At 41.2% G+C, this 21,156-nt stretch overlaps 2 protein-coding genes across 2 annotated transcripts in view; both read left to right on the top strand.

Moving 5' to 3' along the window:
- Positions 1 to 11,457, top strand: part of LOC142184254 (cytochrome P450 4V2-like) — a 36,461-nt gene extending 25,004 nt beyond the window's left edge. Inside the window, exons 9-11 of the mRNA XM_075259027.1 lie at positions 7,037 to 7,171; positions 7,330 to 7,509; positions 9,659 to 11,457. Coding sequence (XP_075115128.1) covers positions 7,037 to 7,171; positions 7,330 to 7,509; positions 9,659 to 9,834 — 491 coding nt within the window. The 3' untranslated portion in view covers positions 9,835 to 11,457. The remainder of the gene's footprint in view (positions 1 to 7,036; positions 7,172 to 7,329; positions 7,510 to 9,658) is intronic.
- Positions 11,458 to 14,999: 3,542 nt separating this feature from the next.
- Positions 15,000 to 21,156, top strand: part of LOC142184290 (cytochrome P450 4V2-like) — a 39,152-nt gene continuing 32,995 nt past the window's right edge. Inside the window, exons 1-2 of the mRNA XM_075259075.1 lie at positions 15,000 to 15,195; positions 16,791 to 16,903. Of these exons, the coding sequence (XP_075115176.1) occupies positions 15,000 to 15,195; positions 16,791 to 16,903 (309 nt within the window). The remainder of the gene's footprint in view (positions 15,196 to 16,790; positions 16,904 to 21,156) is intronic.

Raw genomic sequence — 21,156 nt, 5'->3', positions numbered from 1 at the left:
GACGAGGTACACCGGGCCAGTTTGGGAAGCAGTCCCAGCCTCAACTACATTCACCCAGTGTGCCGTCAGTGAAATGTAGCGTCCCTGTCCGCATGCACTTGTCCACGCGTCAGTGGTCAAGTGGACCTTTGTGCAAAGCGCGGAACTAAGGGCCCGCCTGATGTTGAGTGACACGTGCTGGTGCAAGGCGGGGACGGCACACCGGGAGAAGTAGTGACGGCTAGGGACGGCATAGCGAGGTGCCGCAGTTGCCATCAGGTCCAGGAAGGCGGGAGTTTCAACAAGCCGGAACGCCAACATCTCCTGGGCCAGCAGTTTAGCGATGTTGGCGATCAAGGCTTGCGCGTGTGGGTGGTTAGCAGTGTATTTCTGCCGCCGCTCCAATGTCTGAGAGATGGTGGGTTGTTGTAAAGAAGCGCCTGATGGTGCCTTTGATGGTGCAGGAGAAGGAGATAAGACAGGAACAGGGGAGGATGAGGGAGAAGTCAACAAAGTGGCGGAGGCAGATGAAGTGGTGTCCTGGCTCGTCCTCTGGAGTGCATCGCCAGCACAGTCAGCAGTGGCAGTGGCAGAGGCAGAGGCAGTGGCAGAGGCAGTGGCAGTGGCGTGAACGGCAGGCGGCCTTTGTCCTGCCGTTGCTGCCTGCCACTGATTCCAGTGCTTGGATTCCAAATGACGGCGCATTGAAGTGGTGGACAGGTTGCTCTTCTCAGAGCCCCTAATCAATTTCGAGAGGCAAATTGTGCAGACAACACTATATCTGTCCTCGGCGCATTCCTTGAAAAAACTCCACACCTTCGAGAAACGTGCCCTCGAGGTGGGAGTTTTTCGGGGCTGGGTACGAACTGGAACATCTTGGGAGATTCCGGGTGTGGCCTGGCTTCGCCTAAGCTGCTGACCTCTGCCTCTGCCTCTAGCTACCCTTTTTGGTGCTGCACCTGCCTCAACATCCACACTACTTTCCCCGCTTGACATCCCCCCTGTCCAGGTCGGGTCAGTGTCCTCATCATCCACCACTTCCTCTTCCAACTCCTGTCTCATCTCCTCCTCCCGCACAATGCGCCGGTCAACTGGATGCCCTGACGGCAACTGCGTCACATCATCGTCGATGAGGGTGGGTTGCTGGTCATCCACCACCAAATCGAACGGAGATGGAGGAGACTCTAGTGTTTGAGCATCTGGACACAGATGCTCCTCTGTTAGGTTCGTGGAATCGTGACGTGGAGAGGCAGGTTGAGGGACAATGAAAGGAGCGGAGAACAGCTCTGGGGAGCAGGGACAGTTGGGGTTATTGTTCTGTGAAGCTTGGGAATTTTGGGAGGAAGGAGGACAAGACTGTTGGGTAATAGGAGGAGAGGAGGCAGAGTCTGACTGGCTGCTGGACAATGTGCTGTAAGCGTTCTCTGACAGCCATTGCAAGACCTGTTCCTGGTTCTCGGGCCTACTAAGGTTTGTACCCTGCAGTTTAGTTAATGTGGCAAGCAACCCTGGCACTGTGGAGTGGCGCAATGCTTGCTGCCCCACAGGAGTAGGCACGGGACGCCCTGTGGCTTCACTGCTACCTTGCTCCCCAGAACCATTCCCCCGACCTCGCCCACGGCCTCGTCCACGTCCCTTTCCGGGAGCCTTGCGCATTTTGAATTCCCAGTTAGAAATTGGCACTATATACCAGTAGCAAAAATTGTGGGTGCACGTAACCCCAATATATTCTTTGAATTACCAGTCAGAAACTGGCACTATATGGCAGTAGCAAGAAATGAGGGTATTTGTAACCCCAATATATTCTTTGAATTCCCAGTCAGACAATGGCACTATATACCAGTAGCAAGAAATGAGGGTATTTATAACCCCAATATATTCTTTGAATTACCAGTCAGAAACTGGCACTATATGGCAGTAGCAAGAAATGAGGGTATTTATAACCCCAATATATTCTTTGAATTCCCAGTCAGACAATGGCACTATATACCAGTAGCAAGAAATGAGGGTATTTGTAACCCCAATATATTCTTTGAATTCCCAGTCAGACAATGGCACTATATACCAGTAGCAAAAATTGTGGGTGCACGTAACCCCAATATATTCTTTGAATTACCAGTCAGAAACTGGCACTATATGGCAGTAGCAAGAAATGAGGGTATTTGTAACCCCAATATATTCTTTGAATTCCCAGTCAGACAATGGCACTATATACCAGTAGCAAGAAATGAGGGTATTTATAACCCCAATATATTCTTTGAATTCCCAGTCAGACAATGGCACTATATACCAGTAGCAAGAAATGAGGGTATGTGTAACCCCAATATATTCTTTGAATTTCCAGTCAGACAATGGCACTATATACCAGTAGCAAAAATTGTGGGTGCACGTAACCCCAATATATTCTTTGAATTACCAGTCAGAAACTGGCACTATATGGCAGTAGCAAGAAATGAGGGTATTTGTAACCCCAATATATTTTTTGAATTCCCAGTCAGACAATGGCACTATATACCAGTAGCAAGAAATGAGGGTATTTATAACCCCAATATATTCTTTGAATTACCAGTCAGAAACTGGCACTATATGGCAGTAGCAAGAAATGAGGGTATTTGTAACCCCAATATATTCTTTGAATTCCCAGTCAGACAATGGCACTATATACCAGTAGCAAGAAATGAGGGTATTTATAACCCCTATATATTCTTTGAATTCCCAGTCAGACAATGGCACTATATACCAGTAGCAAGAAATGAGGGTATTTGTAACCCCAATATATTCTTTGAATTCCCAGTCAGACAATGGCACTATATACCAGTAGCAAAAATTGTGGGTGCACGTAACCCCAATATATTCTTTGAATTACCAGTCAGAAACTGGCACTATATGGCAGTAGCAAGAAATGAGGGTATTTGTAACCCCAATATATTCTTTGAATTCCCAGTCAGACAATGGCACTATATACCAGTAGCAAGAAATGAGGGTATTTGTAACCCCAATATATTCTTTGAATTCCCAGTCAGACAATGGCACTATATACCAGTAGCAAGAAATGAGGGTATTTATAACCCCAATATATTCTTTGAATTACCAGTCAGAAACTGGCACTATATGGCAGTAGCAAGAAATGAGGGTATTTATAACCCCAATATATTCTTTGAATTACCAGTCAGACAATGGCACTATATACCAGTAGCAAGAAATGAGGGTATTTGTAACCCCAATATATTCTTTGAATTCCCAGTCAGACAATGGCACTATATACCAGTAGCAAAAATTGTGGGTGCACGTAACCCCAATATATTCTTTGAATTACCAGTCAGAAACTGGCACTATATGGCAGTAGCAAGAAATGAGGGTATTTGTAACCCCAATATATTCTTTGAATTCCCAGTCAGACAATGGCACTATATACCAGTAGCAAGAAATGAGGGTATTTGTAACCCCAATATATTCTTTGAATTCCCAGTCAGATAATGGCACTATATACCAGTAGCAAGAAATGAGGGTATTTGTAACCCCAATATATTCTTTGAATTCCCAGTCAGACAATGGCACTATATACCAGTAGCAAGAAATGAGGGTATTTGTAACCCCAATATATTCTTTGAATTCCCAGTCAGACAATGGCACTATATACCAGTAGCAAAAATTGTGGGTGCACGTAACCCCAATATATTCTTTGAATTACCAGTCAGAAACTGGCACTATATGGCAGTAGCAAGAAATGAGGGTATTTGTAACCCCAATATATTCTTTGAATTCCCAGTCAGACAATGGCACTATATACCAGTAGCAAGAAATGAGGGTATTTGTAACCCCAATATATTCTTTGAATTCCCAGTCAGACAATGGCACTATATACCAGTAGCAAGAAATGAGGGTATTTATAACCCCAATATATTCTTTGAATTACCAGTCAGAAACTGGCACTATATGGCAGTAGCAAGAAATGAGGGTATTTATAACCCCAATATATTCTTTGAATTCCCAGTCAGACAATGGCACTATATACCAGTAGCAAGAAATGAGGGTATTTGTAACCCCAATATATTCTTTGAATTCCCAGTCAGACAATGGCACTATATACCAGTAGCAAGAAATGAGGGTATTTGTAACCCCAATATATTCTTTGAATTCCCAGTCAGACAATGGCACTATATACCAGTAGCAAAAATTGTGGGTGCACGTAACCCCAATATATTCTTTGAATTACCAGTCAGAAACTGGCACTATATGGCAGTAGCAAGAAATGAGGGTATTTGTAACCCCAATATATTCTTTGAATTCCCAGTCAGACAATGGCACTATATACCAGTAGCAAGAAATGAGGGTATTTATAACCCCAATATATTCTTTGAATTACCAGTCAGAAACTGGCACTATATGGCAGTAGCAAGAAATGAGGGTATTTGTAACCCCAATATATTCTTTGAATTCCCAGTCAGACAATGGCACTATATACCAGTAGCAAGAAATGAGGGTATTTATAACCCCTATATATTCTTTGAATTCCCAGTCAGACAATGGCACTATATACCAGTAGCAAGAAATGAGGGTATTTGTAACCCCAATATATTCTTTGAATTCCCAGTCAGACAATGGCACTATATACCAGTAGCAAGAAATGAGGGTATTTATAACCCCAATATATTCTTTGAATTCCCAGTCAGACAATGGCACTATATACCAGTAGCAAGAAATGAGGGTATTTATAACCCCAATATATTCTTTGAATTCCCAGTCAGACAATGGCACTGTATACCAGTAGTAAAAATTGTGGGTGCACGTAACCCCAATATATTCTTTGAATTACCAGTCAGAAACTGGCACTATATGGCAGTAGCAAGAAATGAGGGTATTTGTAACCCCAATATATTCTTTGAATTCCCAGTCAGACAATGGCACTATATACCAGTAGCAAGAAATGAGGGTATTTATAACCCCTATATATTCTTTGAATTCCCAGTCAGACAATGGCACTATATACCAGTAGCAAGAAATGAGGGTATTTGTAACCCCAATATATTCTTTGAATTCCCAGTCAGACAATGGCACTATATACCAGTAGCAAGAAATGAGGGTATTTATAACCCCAATATATTCTTTGAATTCCCAGTCAGACAATGGCACTATATACCAGTAGCAAGAAATGAGGGTATTTATAACCCCAATATATTCTTTGAATTCCCAGTCAGACAATGGCACTGTATACCAGTAGTAAAAATTGTGGGTGCACGTAACCCCAATATATTCTTTGAATTACCAGTCAGAAACTGACACTATATGGCAGTAGCAAGAAATGAGGGTATTTATAACCCCAATATATTCTTTGAATTCCCAGTGAGACAATGGCACTATATACCAGTAGCAAAAATTGTGGGTGCACGTAACCCCAATATATTCTTTGAATTCCCAGTCAGACAATGGCACTATATACCAGTAGCAAAAATAGTGGGTGTATATAGCCCCAATTCTATTGCTAGGGGACTTGCAGGGTATTTCTGAGGTGAAGGTGGGGGGGCACACCGTTGGAACGGGGATTTGGGGTGTATATATGGGGTATACGGGAATACACTGTCAGTGTGTTCCATTCAGGATCCTGGGAAAGCTGGGTTGCGGCGATTGAGCCCGTCAGTGCCACGTTACACTGACAAGCTTCTCCCTGGAATTGAAGTTATATGTAAGCCCAATATATTCTTCGAATTCCCAGTCAGACAATGGCACTATATGGCAGTAGCAATAATAGTGGGTGTATATAGCCCCAATTCTATTGCTAGGGGACTTGCAGGGTATTTCTGGGGTGAAGGTGGGGGGGCACACCGTTGGAACGGGTATCGGGGATACATATCGGGTATACGGGAATACACTGTCAGTGTATTCCATTCAGGATCCGCGGAAAGCTGGGTTGCGGCGATTGAGCCCGTCAGTGCCACGTTACACTGACAAGCTTCTCCCTGGAATTTAGCTCTTATAAGAGCTGTTGGTTGTCTTCTCCTTCCTATCCTAGCCTGTCCCTGCCTACCCAGAATCTAACCCCTAGCTAACTGGACGGAAACCTCCGTCCCCGGTGAATTGCAAGCTCAGAATGACGCGAAGCTGGGCGTCGCTGTTCTTTTAAATTAGAGGTCACATGTTTTCGGCAGCCAATGGGTTTTGCCTACTTTTTTCAACGTCACCGGTGTCGTAGTTCCTGTCCCACCTACCCTGCGCTGTTATTGGAGCAAAAAAGGCGCCAGGGAAGGTGGGAGGGGAATCGAGTAATGGCGCACTTTACCACGCGGTGTTCGATTCGATTCGAACATGCCGAACAGCCTAATATCCGATCGAACATGAGTTCGATAGAACACTGTTCGCTCATCTCTACTTAGCACAAATGTAATAGTATGGCGCTGATTAAGGCAGGTTCACACTACCTTTGGACACCTGCATAGAGGAATCCCTGCCTTACTCAGCGTCATAAACCCCCCCCCAAAAAAAAAAAACGGACACACTAGCATCAGTTAGCGCCAGTTATTTTCTGTTTTTTATACTGTTTGTTTTTTTGTTTTGTTTCTGCTTTATGAGCCTGCACAGAAAAAAAACAGACACAAAATAAAGGACAGTAATGGTGATGGCTATAATAAGTTACTGTCCGTTATAAGTCCGTTGCCCATAGACTTCAATGTTAAAAAAATAACGGACACTTGCCGCCCGTCAAAAATCCGTTTTTTCAAATGGACACAAAAGTCCTGCATGTAGGATTTTTTGTCTGCTGAAAGAAAATGGACTTCTGATGGATTGTGTGTAAACGGACACAAGATAAAATCCCATTGAAATGAATTGAAATTTGAACAAATTTGTGACGGTTCAGCTAGTGTCTGTCGCTTAAATCTTGTAACGGACAATAGCTACAGACACTGCTGACGGTCACCAGCGGTAGTGTGAACTCCCTTTAAATATTTATTCGCCTAAATGTCTTGAAGTTACTTAATTGAAGTTACATTAACTCTTGATGTGTCAACCAATGCATTTTTTTTCTCGCGTCCTAAAGCTATATTCATTGTATTATCATTAGGTCAGTCTGACCGGCCAGTGACAATGGATGATTTGAAGAAGCTGCGATACCTTGAAGCAGTTATTAAAGAATCGCTTCGACTTTACCCTTCAGTGCCATTCTTTGCCCGCACTACTACTGAAGAGTGCACTATTAGTAAGGAACCTTATCTTAATGTGTTTGCTTTTGCATAAATTTGTGTTACGAGACAGGACGTTTCAGCTCTCCTTTTGTGTTATATTTCTACATGACCACATACTATTTGCCTATTTGGTAGCCATCAATAATGTTTCTGTTTATGTTTCAATCCACAGGAGGTTATACCATACCAAAAGGTGTGGATATAGTCATTGTGCCTTTTGCTCTGCATCGGGATCCAGAATATTTTCCTGCACCTGAAGAGTTTAAGCCTGAAAGGTTTCTGCCTGAGAATGCAAGTGGTCGTAATCCTTACGCGTACATCCCTTTCTCCGCTGGTCTTAGAAACTGCATCGGTACGTTGCAAAATGCTGAAAGAATACTCCTGAGATGTTGTTTCAGCCTAAACTGGTCCGAGAGTGTGCAGTATCAAGTAATCTCCTTTTCTAGGTTGACCCTCACTAAACTTTCTGTTGCTGAAAAGTCAAGTGATAAACAATTGGAACCTTATGCAAATTTACTCCAACTAGTTCCTGGGGTGGGGAACAGCTTCATCTAGTCAGGTAGTCACAATGCTCAATCCCATCCTGTGAGGACTGCAGTTAGATAAGGTATCAAGCTGATGTCAGACAGTGATGGACATGCCAATCATACCATGCAGACCTCCTAATTAAGGAAAATTGAATATGCTAATCTAAGGTTTTAGAAGATTGTGTTTTCAGCCAAAGTTTAATGAGTAGCACCATAGGAAAAGTCACACACGGGGACCAGTTAGTGTGGAAAAAACACCTGGAAGATTACCTTCCATACCAGAATAGCTTTATGTACAGTGGCTTGCAAAAGTATTAATACTCCTTGAATTTTTTCACATTTTGTCACCTTACAACCACAAACTTAAATGTATTTATTGAGATGTTAGGTGACAAATCAACACAAAGTAGCAGATAATTGTGAGGTGAAAGCAAAATGATATATGGTTTTCAGAATTTTAATCAAATAAAAATCTGAAAAGTGTGATGTGCAAAAGTCTTCAGCCCCACTAAATCAATACTTTATAGAGCCACCTTTTGCGGCAATTCCAACTGCAAGTCTTTTGGGGTTTCTCCCAGCTTTGAACATCTAGAGGCTGAGATTTTTGCCCATTCTTCTATGCAGAATTGCTCAATCTCAGCCAGATTGGATGGAAAGTGACTGTGAAAAGAAATTTTCATGTCTTGCCACAGATGCTCAATGGGATTTAGGTCTGGACTTTGACTGGACCATTCTAACACATGAATATTCTTTGATCTAAACCATTCCACTATAGCTCTGGCTGTATATTTAGGGTCATTGTCTTGCTGGAAGGTGAACCACCTCCCCAGTCTCAAGTCTTTTGCAGCCTCCACGAATAGTTGTCCTGTAGACAGATTCACTTGAGCTGTGGATTTCTGCAGCTCCTCCAGAGTGACCATGGGCCTCTTCTCCTTGCTTGATCTGTTAGTTTAGGTGGATGGCTATGTCTTGGTCGGTTTGCAGTTTTAGAATACTTTTTCCATTTTTGTATGATCGATTGAACAGAGCTTCTTGGGATATGTTTTTATAACCTAACCCTGCTTTAAACTTCTCCACAACTTTATCTATGACCTGTCTGGTGAGTTCCTTGGTCTTCGTGATGCTGTTTGTTCACTAATGTTCTCTAACAAACCACTGATGCCTTCACAGAACAGGTGCATTTATACTGAGACTAAATTACACATAGCTGGACTCTATTAACTGATAAAGTGACGTTTGAAGGATTGATTGATTGATTGAATACTGAACATAAAGTACACATTTAAAGTATGTACGTAAAGTAATAATAATAATAATACATTTTATTTATATAGTGCCAACATATTCCGCAGCGCTGTACAATTTGTAGGGTTCAAATACAGACAGATACATTACAAAGAAAATCATTTCACACAATGGGACTGAAGGCCCTGCTCGCAAGAGCTTACAATCTATGAGGTAGAGGGGGTGACACAAGAGGTAGCAGGGGCGGCATTACTTATACAGAGGTCAGACACTTTTGTAATAGAGGTGACTGTCGTTACACAAACATAAGACTTTATGAGCCGTCACCAGTCGTGTCCTGTAACATGTGGATGGAGCTTGGACCTATAAAGTTATCCTGAGATGACATCATATCATGTGGGGTAATGTGGGAGCGGGAACAAAGGAGGGTTAAGGGTTTACGTTAGACATTGTGATAGTATACTCTTGCAGAGGAATTTTCTGCTTAGAAGTAGGAAATGTAATGTAATGAATTTTGGGTTCCAAAGTTAGTATACTGCATACTATAAAACATGCAATATATGGTGTTTAGAGGTGACGTGGGTCATAAAACATGAAAAGAAATTCATAAATGCAAGAAGCCAAATTACTGAGCTTCTTGCTGCTGGTTTGTGACAGTCAAGTCACCTGCTTACTAGGTCGTGTTTATGATGTAACATTCATCTCCTACTTATGTCTTGTCATACACAGGCCAGCGCTTTGCTCTAATGGAGGAGAAGGTGGTGTTATCGGCCATTTTGAGAAATTTTACTGTAAAATCAAGCCAGAACCGTGAAGATCTTATTCTGTTGGGAGAACTCATTCTTCGTCCAAAGGATGGTATATGGATTGAGCTGCAGAAAAGACAACCCAACTCTTCTATATAAACCTTATCGAACAAGCTCCATGTGTGAAGATGACACATTTTTTTTCTCAGATTTTTATTAAATGTACATAGTTTGATGATTAGGCCCAGTGAGGTAGAGAATATACTGGCTGGGAACCATATAGTAGTATTTGAGGTTGAAATAGGTTTTGTCTTTACTCTACGATAGGTTCACACTAGTGTTTGGCTCATTCACATCTGCATGGGGACCTGAAGGACGGAGAGCTTGGCCGTTTAACAATCGGATACCCATGAACCCCATAGACTATAATGGAGTTCATTGGGTTTCCTCCAGTTTTATAGTAAAGCCTGACGGATTTTAGGTGAAATCTTCAGCAGAGATGGAGACTTTAACGAAGATGTGAACCTAGCCTTACTTGTATATGCTGCTCAGGAAATTTAAGTCAGTCTGCAAAAATGATTGACAAAACTCAAAAAAGACATAAGGCCTCACAAAAATGGGCAGACTTGGCCTTGTTGTCCATGGCAACCAATTTGGTACGGTCTTCTTTTTTCCAGACCATTCTAAGAAGTGAAAGTTGTTCCGTGATTGGTCTTTATGGACAATGAGTCTGTTTTTGAGTTTCAGCTTTGATAAATGAGGCCTACTGTTTTCAATGTGCAATAATGGAGGTGATGCAGAGATAAATATGAACAATGTCCGAATGAACAAAAATGCTATATGAATGATAATAAAATAGAAATCTAAAAAAACATTTAGGAGAGAAGGTCTCACAAGTAAATGCCCAAACTTTCAGTCAAACAGTCAGATATAAATGTAGCAGTCTATAAATGTAAAAAACCTATACACACAATGAGGTAGAATTACACAACAGTTTTCTGGTGGGCATAGCATAAAGAGTTGCAATTTTTGCGCAAAACATAGTTTTCAACAAAAAATTGTGACTTTTTTAAAATTCTGTACTGCTTTTGCCTGTTTATTCTGAAACGGGGCCCTGCCAAATTTATCATCATATATGCTAGAAATCTGACATAAATAATGGGGGTAATGTACATCAGCTAAGAATTGGCGTACATTATTCCCAAGGCTACAGCCTGGCAGACTATCTATAACAAGTCATACGTCTTATCTTATATGAGGCGTGTCCTCCGCCGGCTCTGGGACAATGAAGAGTAGTGTGAGTAACTTCAGTTCCCATAAAACTACTCCATTATATTTTTATTCATCTGAAGAGGTTGTGTTTAAAGATACATGTTGAGTAAAAGACAGGTCTAAAATGCATCTCAAACCAATTTTAATGCTGTGCAGCATATCAGCCTCTAGTGCAGTGGTCATCAACCTTTGGCTCTCCAGCTGCTGTGAAACTACAACTCCCAACATGCCCCATTCACTTCCATGGGCATTCCAAGAACAGCAGAGCAAGTATGCATGCTGGGAGTTGTAGTCTGACAACAGCTGGTATACACAAATCTGGTAAATTGGGACTGTCCTGATGCATTTAATAGACCCCTACAAAGCATTATTATTGGTTTAGAAGACATTTTGGAGCTGACAGACTCTCTTTAATACAGCGACACAGCCGATTGTCCGTGAGATACGTTCTAGAATCTTGCAAATATTTTCTATGAATTGAATGTATTAGTCCATGCTAAATTGTGTAAATGTGTATTATGCAAAATTCCAATAAAATTTAGTAATGTCTTTTAATTCTTGTGTTGACTATTATTACATGTATGAAATGAAGCTTCATACAGGCACAAAGATGGAAAATAACATTTTCATGCTAGAGCTAGTTTTCCATTGCTAGCCATAGGATGTAACAGAATTTGTGCTCCCTATGATTATATTATCAACAGCACCTTAATAGAACTATTATTGTGTTATCGTCATTTGACTGAGTTTGCTTTACATCAGATATATAGGTGTAAAGGACCATAAAAAATAACTTATTTATCATAAAGTATACAGCCAATACAGTAGTAAGGCTCTATTCACACTGCTACCAGTACAGTGTATATGCTAAACATACCATTGACTTGACACTTTTAAGGTGCCCTGTTGGCTTAGGTCTAACTTACATGTATCAGCATACCTATTTTTAACAGTATTGAAAAGAGGTTATAACTATTCTTTTCGATGCAATGGCTTCCTTGACTGCTATTATAATAAATCCTAGAAAGTGTACAGATATATATATATATATATATAATGTAAAGGACACATTTTTGGTATCGTTCTAAACAATAAAATAATAGGTGACCCGAGTAACAGTGGGTGCAAATAAATATCAAATTAATTCCAATGTCTTTCAGCAAAAATTCCCCTATTGATATATAAAATTCACATATGTATGACATCTGGTCTTTTTTGTTTTCTACATTCAGAGGCAGATATGTATATAAGTAAGTACAGTATATGATCACCCATACTAAGTCTCCACACAGGCGATGTATTGGTGTGGGGTGCCCAATACGTCGATCGCGATCTACAGGTAGATCGCAAAGGACGTATGGGTCGATCGCGGGATGCAGGGATCCCCGCTGTCTGCTTTGTCAGTTTGTTCACAGTGCAGGCTGAGAGTCATCTCTGGACACTGGCAGGCGGGGCTCCCCTAGCCACCCCTTCCCCAGCACCCCCCCCCCAGCACTCCAAACCTTCCCCAGCACTCCAACACATTAATGGTGTCTGCCAGCTTTAACTGAGGTGTCATTTTACCGGCAATCGCAGGCACCCGGAGCAAGATTCGGGGGCTGCGTGCATTTTTATGGCAGCTGGGAGTCTTGTGAGGCTCCGTCCTGTCATTCTATACTTTCTATTGTAGGCTACTCTATGTATATATGCCGGATTTTTGCAATGCATGGTATTAGTGATCAGTCCCCTAGGCCTTAGCCATTAGCTGCTGTGTGCGGCCCTCGCAACAACCTCTTGATACTCATATGGCCCTCGGGGTACCCTGAGTTTGACATGCCTGTTGTACATAATAGTATCCTAAGGTCTTAGTGTATGTTACAATTTACTTTTGACATAAGGCAGAAATGTGAAGTAAACAAAATCATTCACATGGTAAGCCCCTAAATAAGCAGAAATACCTTATAATAGAGACAGGGTTTGCAATCATGACTTCGGGCACTTTTAAGGGAGTCTCTTTTCGTTCCTCATAAGTGTACTGAGTGATATCACATTTATGCAGATTACTTAGGGCTCGTTCACATCTGCGTTCTGCTCTCCGTACTGCAGGTTTCCGTTTCCTGCATAAAACAGAGCAGGATACGGAAACCTGCAGGACTCTTTCTGACCCATTCATTTGAATGGGTGAGAAAGCTGTCCGGCCGTGAGCGGTTTTGCACTCTCCGCCGCGAAACCGGGTTTTTTTAATCCGGACACAGAGTCGGACATGCAGTACTCTGTGTCCGGATTAAAAAATCTGGTTTCGCGGCGGAGAGCATAAAACGCTCACTGCCGCTCACGGCCGGACCCGGTCTGTGCTTTCCGTCTTCTGGCATGCAGAAGACGGAAAGCACAGAACGGAGGGTAGAACGCAGGTGTGAACCTAGCGTAAGGCGTACTACAGATCTTTTAAGTTTATCCCACTTCCCCCTGTCAAGTTTTCTGCTCACTGCTGCTGTGTCCGGTATTCTGGTGTATTAGAAGTCTCAGAGGGGTAAGATGGAGCAGATTTAGCATAATATGGTTAGTAGAATATGGACAGAAAGCTGATTTGTCTAGTCTGTTTTTGTGTAAAGATCTCATTAATATCCCCATGAAAAATCCGGGCATGAACGTCCATAATCTGACTCTATTCTCAGGAGCAACAATGTAGTACTTTAAAATTTACAAGAAAAATCAATATTGTACCACTCAGAAGAAATATTATTTTCTAACTTTTCAACTGACATATAGATAAAAAAAAATAACAGCTTTGGAGACAGAAAAAACAAAAATTGGACAAAATTAAATATTCCATGATATACCAAGTGAAACTGTTCATAAAGACACTAATGGTAAGTTCTAGAGATGAGCGAGTAGTACTCGATCGAGTAGGTATTCGATCGAATACTACGGTATTCAAAATACTCGTACTCGATCGAGTACCACTCGCTATTTGAATGTAAAAGTTCGATGCAGAACCAGCATTGATTGGCCGAATGCTATACAGTCGGCCAATCAATGTTGGTTCTTCTCCTACCTTTAGAAGTCTTCTCCGTGCAGCTTCCCCGCGGCGTCTTCCGGCTCTGAATTCACTCTGCCAGGCATCGGGCCTGGGCAGAGCTGACTGCGCATGTCCGCTTGTAGTGTGGGCATGCGCAGTCGGCTCTGCCCAGGCCCGATGCCTGGCAGAGTGAATTCAGAGCCGGAAGATGCCGCGGGGACGCTGCACGGAGAAGACTTCTCGGAGGATCCAGCCTGACCCTCACTCGTGGACTTGGTAAGTATAATTTGATCGAATGTTGTCCCCATAGACTATAATAGGGTTCGATATTCGATTTGAGTAGTCGAATATGGAGGGGCTACTCGAAACGAATATCGAACCTCGGACATTTTACTGTTCGCTCATCTCTAGTAAGTTCCTGTTCTTGGATCATGCTCAGATGATATGAGACTGATATCAAGGCAAAGGGCGGTCACACCTAATATTGATGTGATTTAGATTTCTCTATTGTTCATTTATTTAATTGTGTTAATTGACAAAAATAAACTATTAACACTTCTTTTTGTGAAAACATTCTTACTTACTAGCAGTTTTTCCACAACTAAAACTTTTGGCACCCTCTTAACCCTTCAAGTGACGCCCCTGACTGTACATGTAAAGGAGAATATTTTCATTCCCTGAAATCAAAGACCTTACAATGTTAGAGATGAGATGTTAACCCTTTATACTACAATGATACATCATTTGCATTGGCATGGACCTGGAGAGCCCCCTGTAGTATGTTTGTATGCAGCCTTGGTAGGCAATGATATCACTAAAGTACAGTGTCCAGATGAGATAAAGCAGTGATGTTAATGTTTTACAGATATCTTACCAGGAGGGAATGTCATATTGTCATAAAATATATATCGAGTATGTGGAGAATCTTCATATCTTCATGATACCTTACTGGGGAGTAACATACTAGTCTGCAGTCACAAGAAGACCACACGTCTTGTTCTGGATCAACATATTGCAGTTATTGTCTAATAGTGATATTGCTGAATGTCCTGTAATGGCTTTCAGTGCAGATCTGCATCTCCTGATCTGGCTGTCAGCAGCAGTCGTCTTGTTGACATTCCTGGTCATTTCCGTCACCCCTTTCCTCACAGATTATTTCCGAAAATGGAGAATAATGAAGCCAATCCCTGGATTCAGCCCTACCTACCCATTCATTGGAAATGCCCTACAGTTCAAGCCAAATGGCGGAGGTATTTTCTTTATGTTCTTCTCCTGAATAATAATAATAATAGAAATATGATAACTAGACATGACCATCTTTGTTTGATGCTAATTTTTTTTTTTACTGTCCGTGTTAATATTTCAGTTATTTCAACATATATCACATTGTTCACAATAATATTCCTCAGGACAGCGACCATAATAGCCACCTGGAGGGGCTGAGGGTGCAGGTATAGCACAGGGGATATCAGTTTAGAGTTCTTTGAATCTTGTTCATGCACTGCACCCTTACAAAAAATATTCATCCGTCCCTGGTCCCCTCCCTGTATCCAGCAGAAAGGACACAGTATATTACGCATATACGTCACTGGTGGTGAGTACTTATGCTGGAACAAGCCCCGAACAGTGTTGGGGAACACTGGAGCTCAGGTAAGTATTTTTTTTTTTTTTATATTTTTCAACTTACCTGCCCCATGGCAGAGATCCCTAATTCCTAGACAACCCCTTTTATGTTAATTAAAACCCACTGACAAGTATTTAAAGGGGCTCCATCATTGGGCAATGTAATTTTTAACTAAGAACATACTTGAATAGCCTTTTGAAAGTCTATTCAACACATACCTTTTGTATGTAAATCATCTCAGTAGTTTTTGAATGAGCCCGTTTTTATTCATATGCTAATTAGCCTCCAGTATGCACCAGAAGTCTCATTGAGCACTGTCTCCTATGTGTACAGCCCAGGCTGCTGCTGACATATCTCCCTGCTCTCACATACAGAACACAGCAGAGAGAGGAGTGCTCGCTGAGAACTTCCTATGCTTGCTGGAGGCTAATTAGCATATGAACATTCATATTGAAAAACTACTGAAGTGATTTACATACAAAAGGTAGGTGTATAATTGCATTTCTAAAGGCTATACAAGGATGTGATTAGTGAAAAATGACTTTTCCCAATGATAGAGCCCCGTTAATAGTTTGAAAAGTTGCTCCTGAGGATCTAATAAATATTTCTATCAGTATTATCCTCATTGTCAATAGGGATGAAACTTTTACCTGCCAGACAAAGAATTGTTCTTTAGCCTACCTGTATGTGAGCAGTCCCAGAAATTTTTTTTTTGTGTCCTAAACAGATAAAGCAAACTGCAAACCTATCTCATTCACAACGCCCACTGTTAAAAATCAATTACAAAACTACCTTAGGCTTGATTCACACCAGCACTTGTATTACGTTCGGGAATTCCGTTCCCCTGTCCGCATGCGTATATAAAAGCATCTCACCACATGTCTGCAGAAAATTAGAAATGAGTCCCAAAAATAGTTAAAAAGTTAATGAGATGGGAAAAAAGGACATATTCATCATGTTCATCCTACTGTATTACGCTACAGTGCTAATCAAAAAAAGACAAAAGCCCCTACGAGGAGTATGCCAATGGCTAGACCCAAAAAGCAACCCAGACAAATTAATTTAGACTCCAGAAAAGTTCCCTAAATTAATTTGGAGCCCAAATAAGATCCTAAAATTAAAACAAAGTGCAACTAAAAATTAAGAAAAAAATCTACAAATAAATAAAACATTAAAGTATTTAGACATGAAATGGCTGTTTATGGTTACCTTTTTTTGTAGATTTTTTCATGGCAATGGTTGAGCACACAGAGACTTTCAGAGACCTGCCACTGATGAAAATATGGCTCGGACCAGTACCCTTCCTGATATTATACCATGCAGAAACTGTAGAGGTGAGCATTTTTTTGGATTCTTCATTAAATTATTGTTTCTCGATAGTATAAGGGTCAGTTCAGATGGAGTTTTTTGGTCAGGAATTTGAGGCCATATCCGCCTCAAAATCCTGACCAAAAACACGGCTCCCATTGAAATCAATGGGAGCCGCTCAGGTCTGTTTTCCGGGAGCCAGTTTGTTCCGGCTGCCAGAAAAAGAAGTGAGATGCTCATTCTTCAGGCCATTTCGCCTCGCGATTTGGCCTGAAGACACTCCCTCCTCTGGACTAGGCCCATTCTTTGGGCCTAATCTGGAGTGGAATGCGCGACTGGATGCCGGTGCAGTGCACTGACTTTCAGTCGTGGCTACCCAGTTTTTGGTTCCGGACCAAAAAACCCCATATGAACTTACCCTAAGTATATCATATTAGAGATGAGCGAGTAGTATTCGATCGAATACCTCCACTGCATAGATATTGGTGTACTCGGTCGAATACCTTGCGGTAAACACGGGAAATATTCGATTCCCCTCCCACCTTCCTTGGTGCTTTTTTTTTTTACACCAATAACTATGCAAGGGAGGTATTCGATCGAAACTACTCGCTCATCTCTATATCACATATAATGCCTATATTGTCATGACAAAGTAGACCAGGTCATCAAATTGGTGAAAAAAGCATAATATGATAAGGAACGTAATTTTATTTACACACTGATTTACAGAAAGTACTAATGAAAAATGCGCCAGAATTTTAGCGCAGTTCTAGTAAAAAAAATTCTGTTCATAGAGAAGAGCGAATTGGTTCGTAACGAACCAGATTCAACCCAAATATTCCAAATTGTTCAGTTTTAACAAAATTGAACAGTTTGGGATTTATGTTGGACAAACTAAAATGGCTGCTGTGAGTAGATGATAGTGGGACCACCGCTACAATTATCAGTGGTGGTCTCACTATCACAGGAGAGTCGCTGTTACTATTGGCCCATTTAAAGTTAGTGTTAGGGTAGCTGCTTTGGTGCTAAATTGAAATGTCCAAAGTATCTATATATAGCGGGGCCACTAAAATAGCTGTTACATCTGGAGTTAGACAGACCCAGTTCATTGTAGTGGGGATCTGTCATCAATAAAGAGAATAACAACTTTATTGTACAAATACACATAAATACGAACGGACAAATTAAAAGCAATTAAAAACATCCATTTGATGTGAAAAGCTCGAGTGTTGTCAATTAAGACAGACAACCTCTCCACTGCTGTCCTAAATAGGACCAAAGATATTCAATAAGTCATAAAATCAAATAATCAATCCGCTGCCACACAAAAACAAGTTGTCATGGGTACAAAGGTATATACATCTATAGATATACCTGATAAATCACACAGCTCAGTTATCTATAAACTGCCACACAAGAAAAGATAAAAGAATCACTTCCAACTGTGCAAATAGCAAAAACTCCTCGAAGACATGAACAAAGCAATAACTATCTATATTCTGTCCCTACAACAGAAAAATCAAGAAGATAGTAATATATATGTATATAAGGAGGCTATAGAACCTCTTAGGTAGAAAAAACACATTCAAGGGAATACACCTGTGAAAAGAGTGAAAAAAGAACATCAATATACTACAAGGACAAGAAAGTGTTACATAAAAAATATATAACAATATAACAATCGGGAAATTATGTGAATCTGTGCAATAAAGTTGTCATTCTCTTTATCTACTTTATCTACGTATGTCTGATGTGAGCTCAGCTATTCCACTTTATCTCTTTGAGATGTCTTTGTTTTTGAATTCTAGAACTCGCACTCTTAGGGTGCATTCACACTGAGTAAACGCTAGCTTATTTTGTAAAGTAAAATTACACTTGTAAATTTTGCTATCCCATTGACTTCAATGACATTTTACAGGCGTATTTTTACAGGCGTATTTTTTACAGGCGTATTTTTTACAGGCGTATTTTTACACTTGTAAAAAAATATCATTGAAGTCAATGGGATAGCAAAATTTACAAGTGTAATTTTACTCTACAAAATAAGCTAGCGTTTACTCAGTGTGAATGCACCCTTAGGGAGCCTTCACACGGAGTATACGCTCCGCTCATTCTGAGCGTAAAAGTCGTTCAGAATGAGCGCGTAAAAACCAGCTCCCACTGACTTGAATGGGTGTCGACATACACGCGTATCACATTGAAAGCAATAGGGGAAAAAAAGCCTCCCATTGATTTCAATGGGTAGCGCTCATATGCCGGCACCCATTCAAGTCAATGGGAGCTGGTTTTTACGCGCTCATTCTGAACGACTTTTACGTTCAGAATGAGCGGAGTATATACTCCGTGTGAAGGCTCCCTTGTTTTTTTTTTAATTTTTTTATGTAGATTGTGAGCCCCACATAGAGCTCACAATGTACATTTTTCCCTATCAGTATGTCTTTGAAATATGGGATGGAAATCCATGCAAACACGGGGAGAACATACAAACTCCTTGCAGATGGTTTTTTGCCCTTGGTGGCATTTGAATCACCAGGGATTGTGCCCATTTTTTGTTTATGCTGTATATTTGTCAATATCACTTTTTGCTTGTATTAGAAAGCATAGCTGATAATTAGAGATGAGTGAGTACTGTTCGGACCAGCCGATCCAAACAGCACGCTCGCATAGAAATGAATGGACGTAGCCGGCACGCGGGGGGTTAAGCGGCCGGCCGCCGTCAAAGCGGAAGTACCAGGTGCATCCATTCATTTCTACTGATAATGCCTTTGAAAAATTCTACTATAAAATACTAAAATGCAATTATAGTGTTAACTTTACTTGATATTGGATTCTAACAATTCGTACTAGGTTGCCATTGTCAGCGACACGTGAGGAAATAATGATCAAGTGACAAATAGAGACAAGTAGAGAGATCACTTCCTTCCCCATATAAATCAATCTTATTAAAGTCTGTGATGGACATCTGCGTGTTCTCATATCACATCCCTTCCATTAAAATGTCCTGCTCTTGTTTTATTTTCCTTGTGAATCTCTGGAATTGAATGTTTACACTGGTGTTGTTGGCCACAAAACCTATTGCTAAGCTGTAGCTTCTGTGGGGATGACTTTTAGCACGTGTGAATGTGACAAAAAAAAAACTAAGAATTTATAGCTATGCTCTTTTTTGATAGACTTGGCTGAATGTCTGAGGCACTTATTTGGCAATAAGTGTAGTCGGTCGGTGGTGAGAGCCCTTTGCACGCAAAAGACCTCCACTTATGTCCCCTAAATCCAAACTAGATATTGCATGAGGATTAACCTCCCTTCTGAGATTGCAGCCACGTTTAGGGAATATTACGCCTCACTTTACTTGGACAACGCTTTAAACCCAGACACGTCTAGGGCACTTTCAAGGCCGTATTTGGGAATACTTATCCTTCTCGGGACTTCCTAGATTGTCCTGTGAGGTCTTAGAAGTTCTAGAGCAGTGATGTTGAATCTTTAGGAGACCAAGTGCCCAAACTGCAACCCAAAACTCACTAATTTATTGCAAAATGCCAACATGGCAAATTACCTTAGTACTGAGGTTTTAGTTGGGGGACAAACAACATCTTTTGTCTTAAAAGAAAAACACAAAGTGGCCCCCACACAGTGTAATATACTCCACAGTGGGCCCCATACAATATAATATTCACCACAGTAGCCCCTACACAGTATTATATGCTTTGTAATGGGCCCCACATAGTATTATATGCTCCACAGTGGCCCCTACACAGAATAGTATACTTCACAGTGAGCCTCTACACAGTATTATATGGTCCACAGTTCTCCCCCACATAACTCATTAGGCTCCACAGTAGGCCCAAGTAAAATATTATATACTCCATAGTGGGTCCTCACACAGTATTATATGCTCCACAGTGGGCGCCCACTCAGTATGATATGCTCCACAGTGTGCCCTCACACAGTATAACATGCTCCACAGTGGGCCTCCACACAATATAATATACTCCATAGTGGGCCCCACACAGCATAATATGTTACTTATCTGCACTCGCATGAAGAGCAGTTAGGCAACCTCCTTCTTCCACCACAGTACAGATACTGATGAATGATGTCATTGCACCTGCAGGTCACATTCTTCTGTCAGTGGAAGTCGCAGTCCAGTGGACCCATGGCCTAACGTGACAGTTTTCAGCTATGTGTGCCCAGGTATCCCATCAGTGAGCCATCGGGGAGTCTGGATGGGGCGACAGCACGCTTGTCAACAGAGAGGGCACCCTCTGGCACGTATACCATA

This window comes from Leptodactylus fuscus, chromosome 1, assembly GCF_031893055.1.
Source record: "Leptodactylus fuscus isolate aLepFus1 chromosome 1, aLepFus1.hap2, whole genome shotgun sequence".
Lineage (NCBI taxonomy): Eukaryota > Metazoa > Chordata > Amphibia > Anura > Leptodactylidae > Leptodactylus > Leptodactylus fuscus.
Note: the sequence above shows the minus strand (reverse complement) of the source record. Positions and strands in the feature narration are given on the sequence as shown.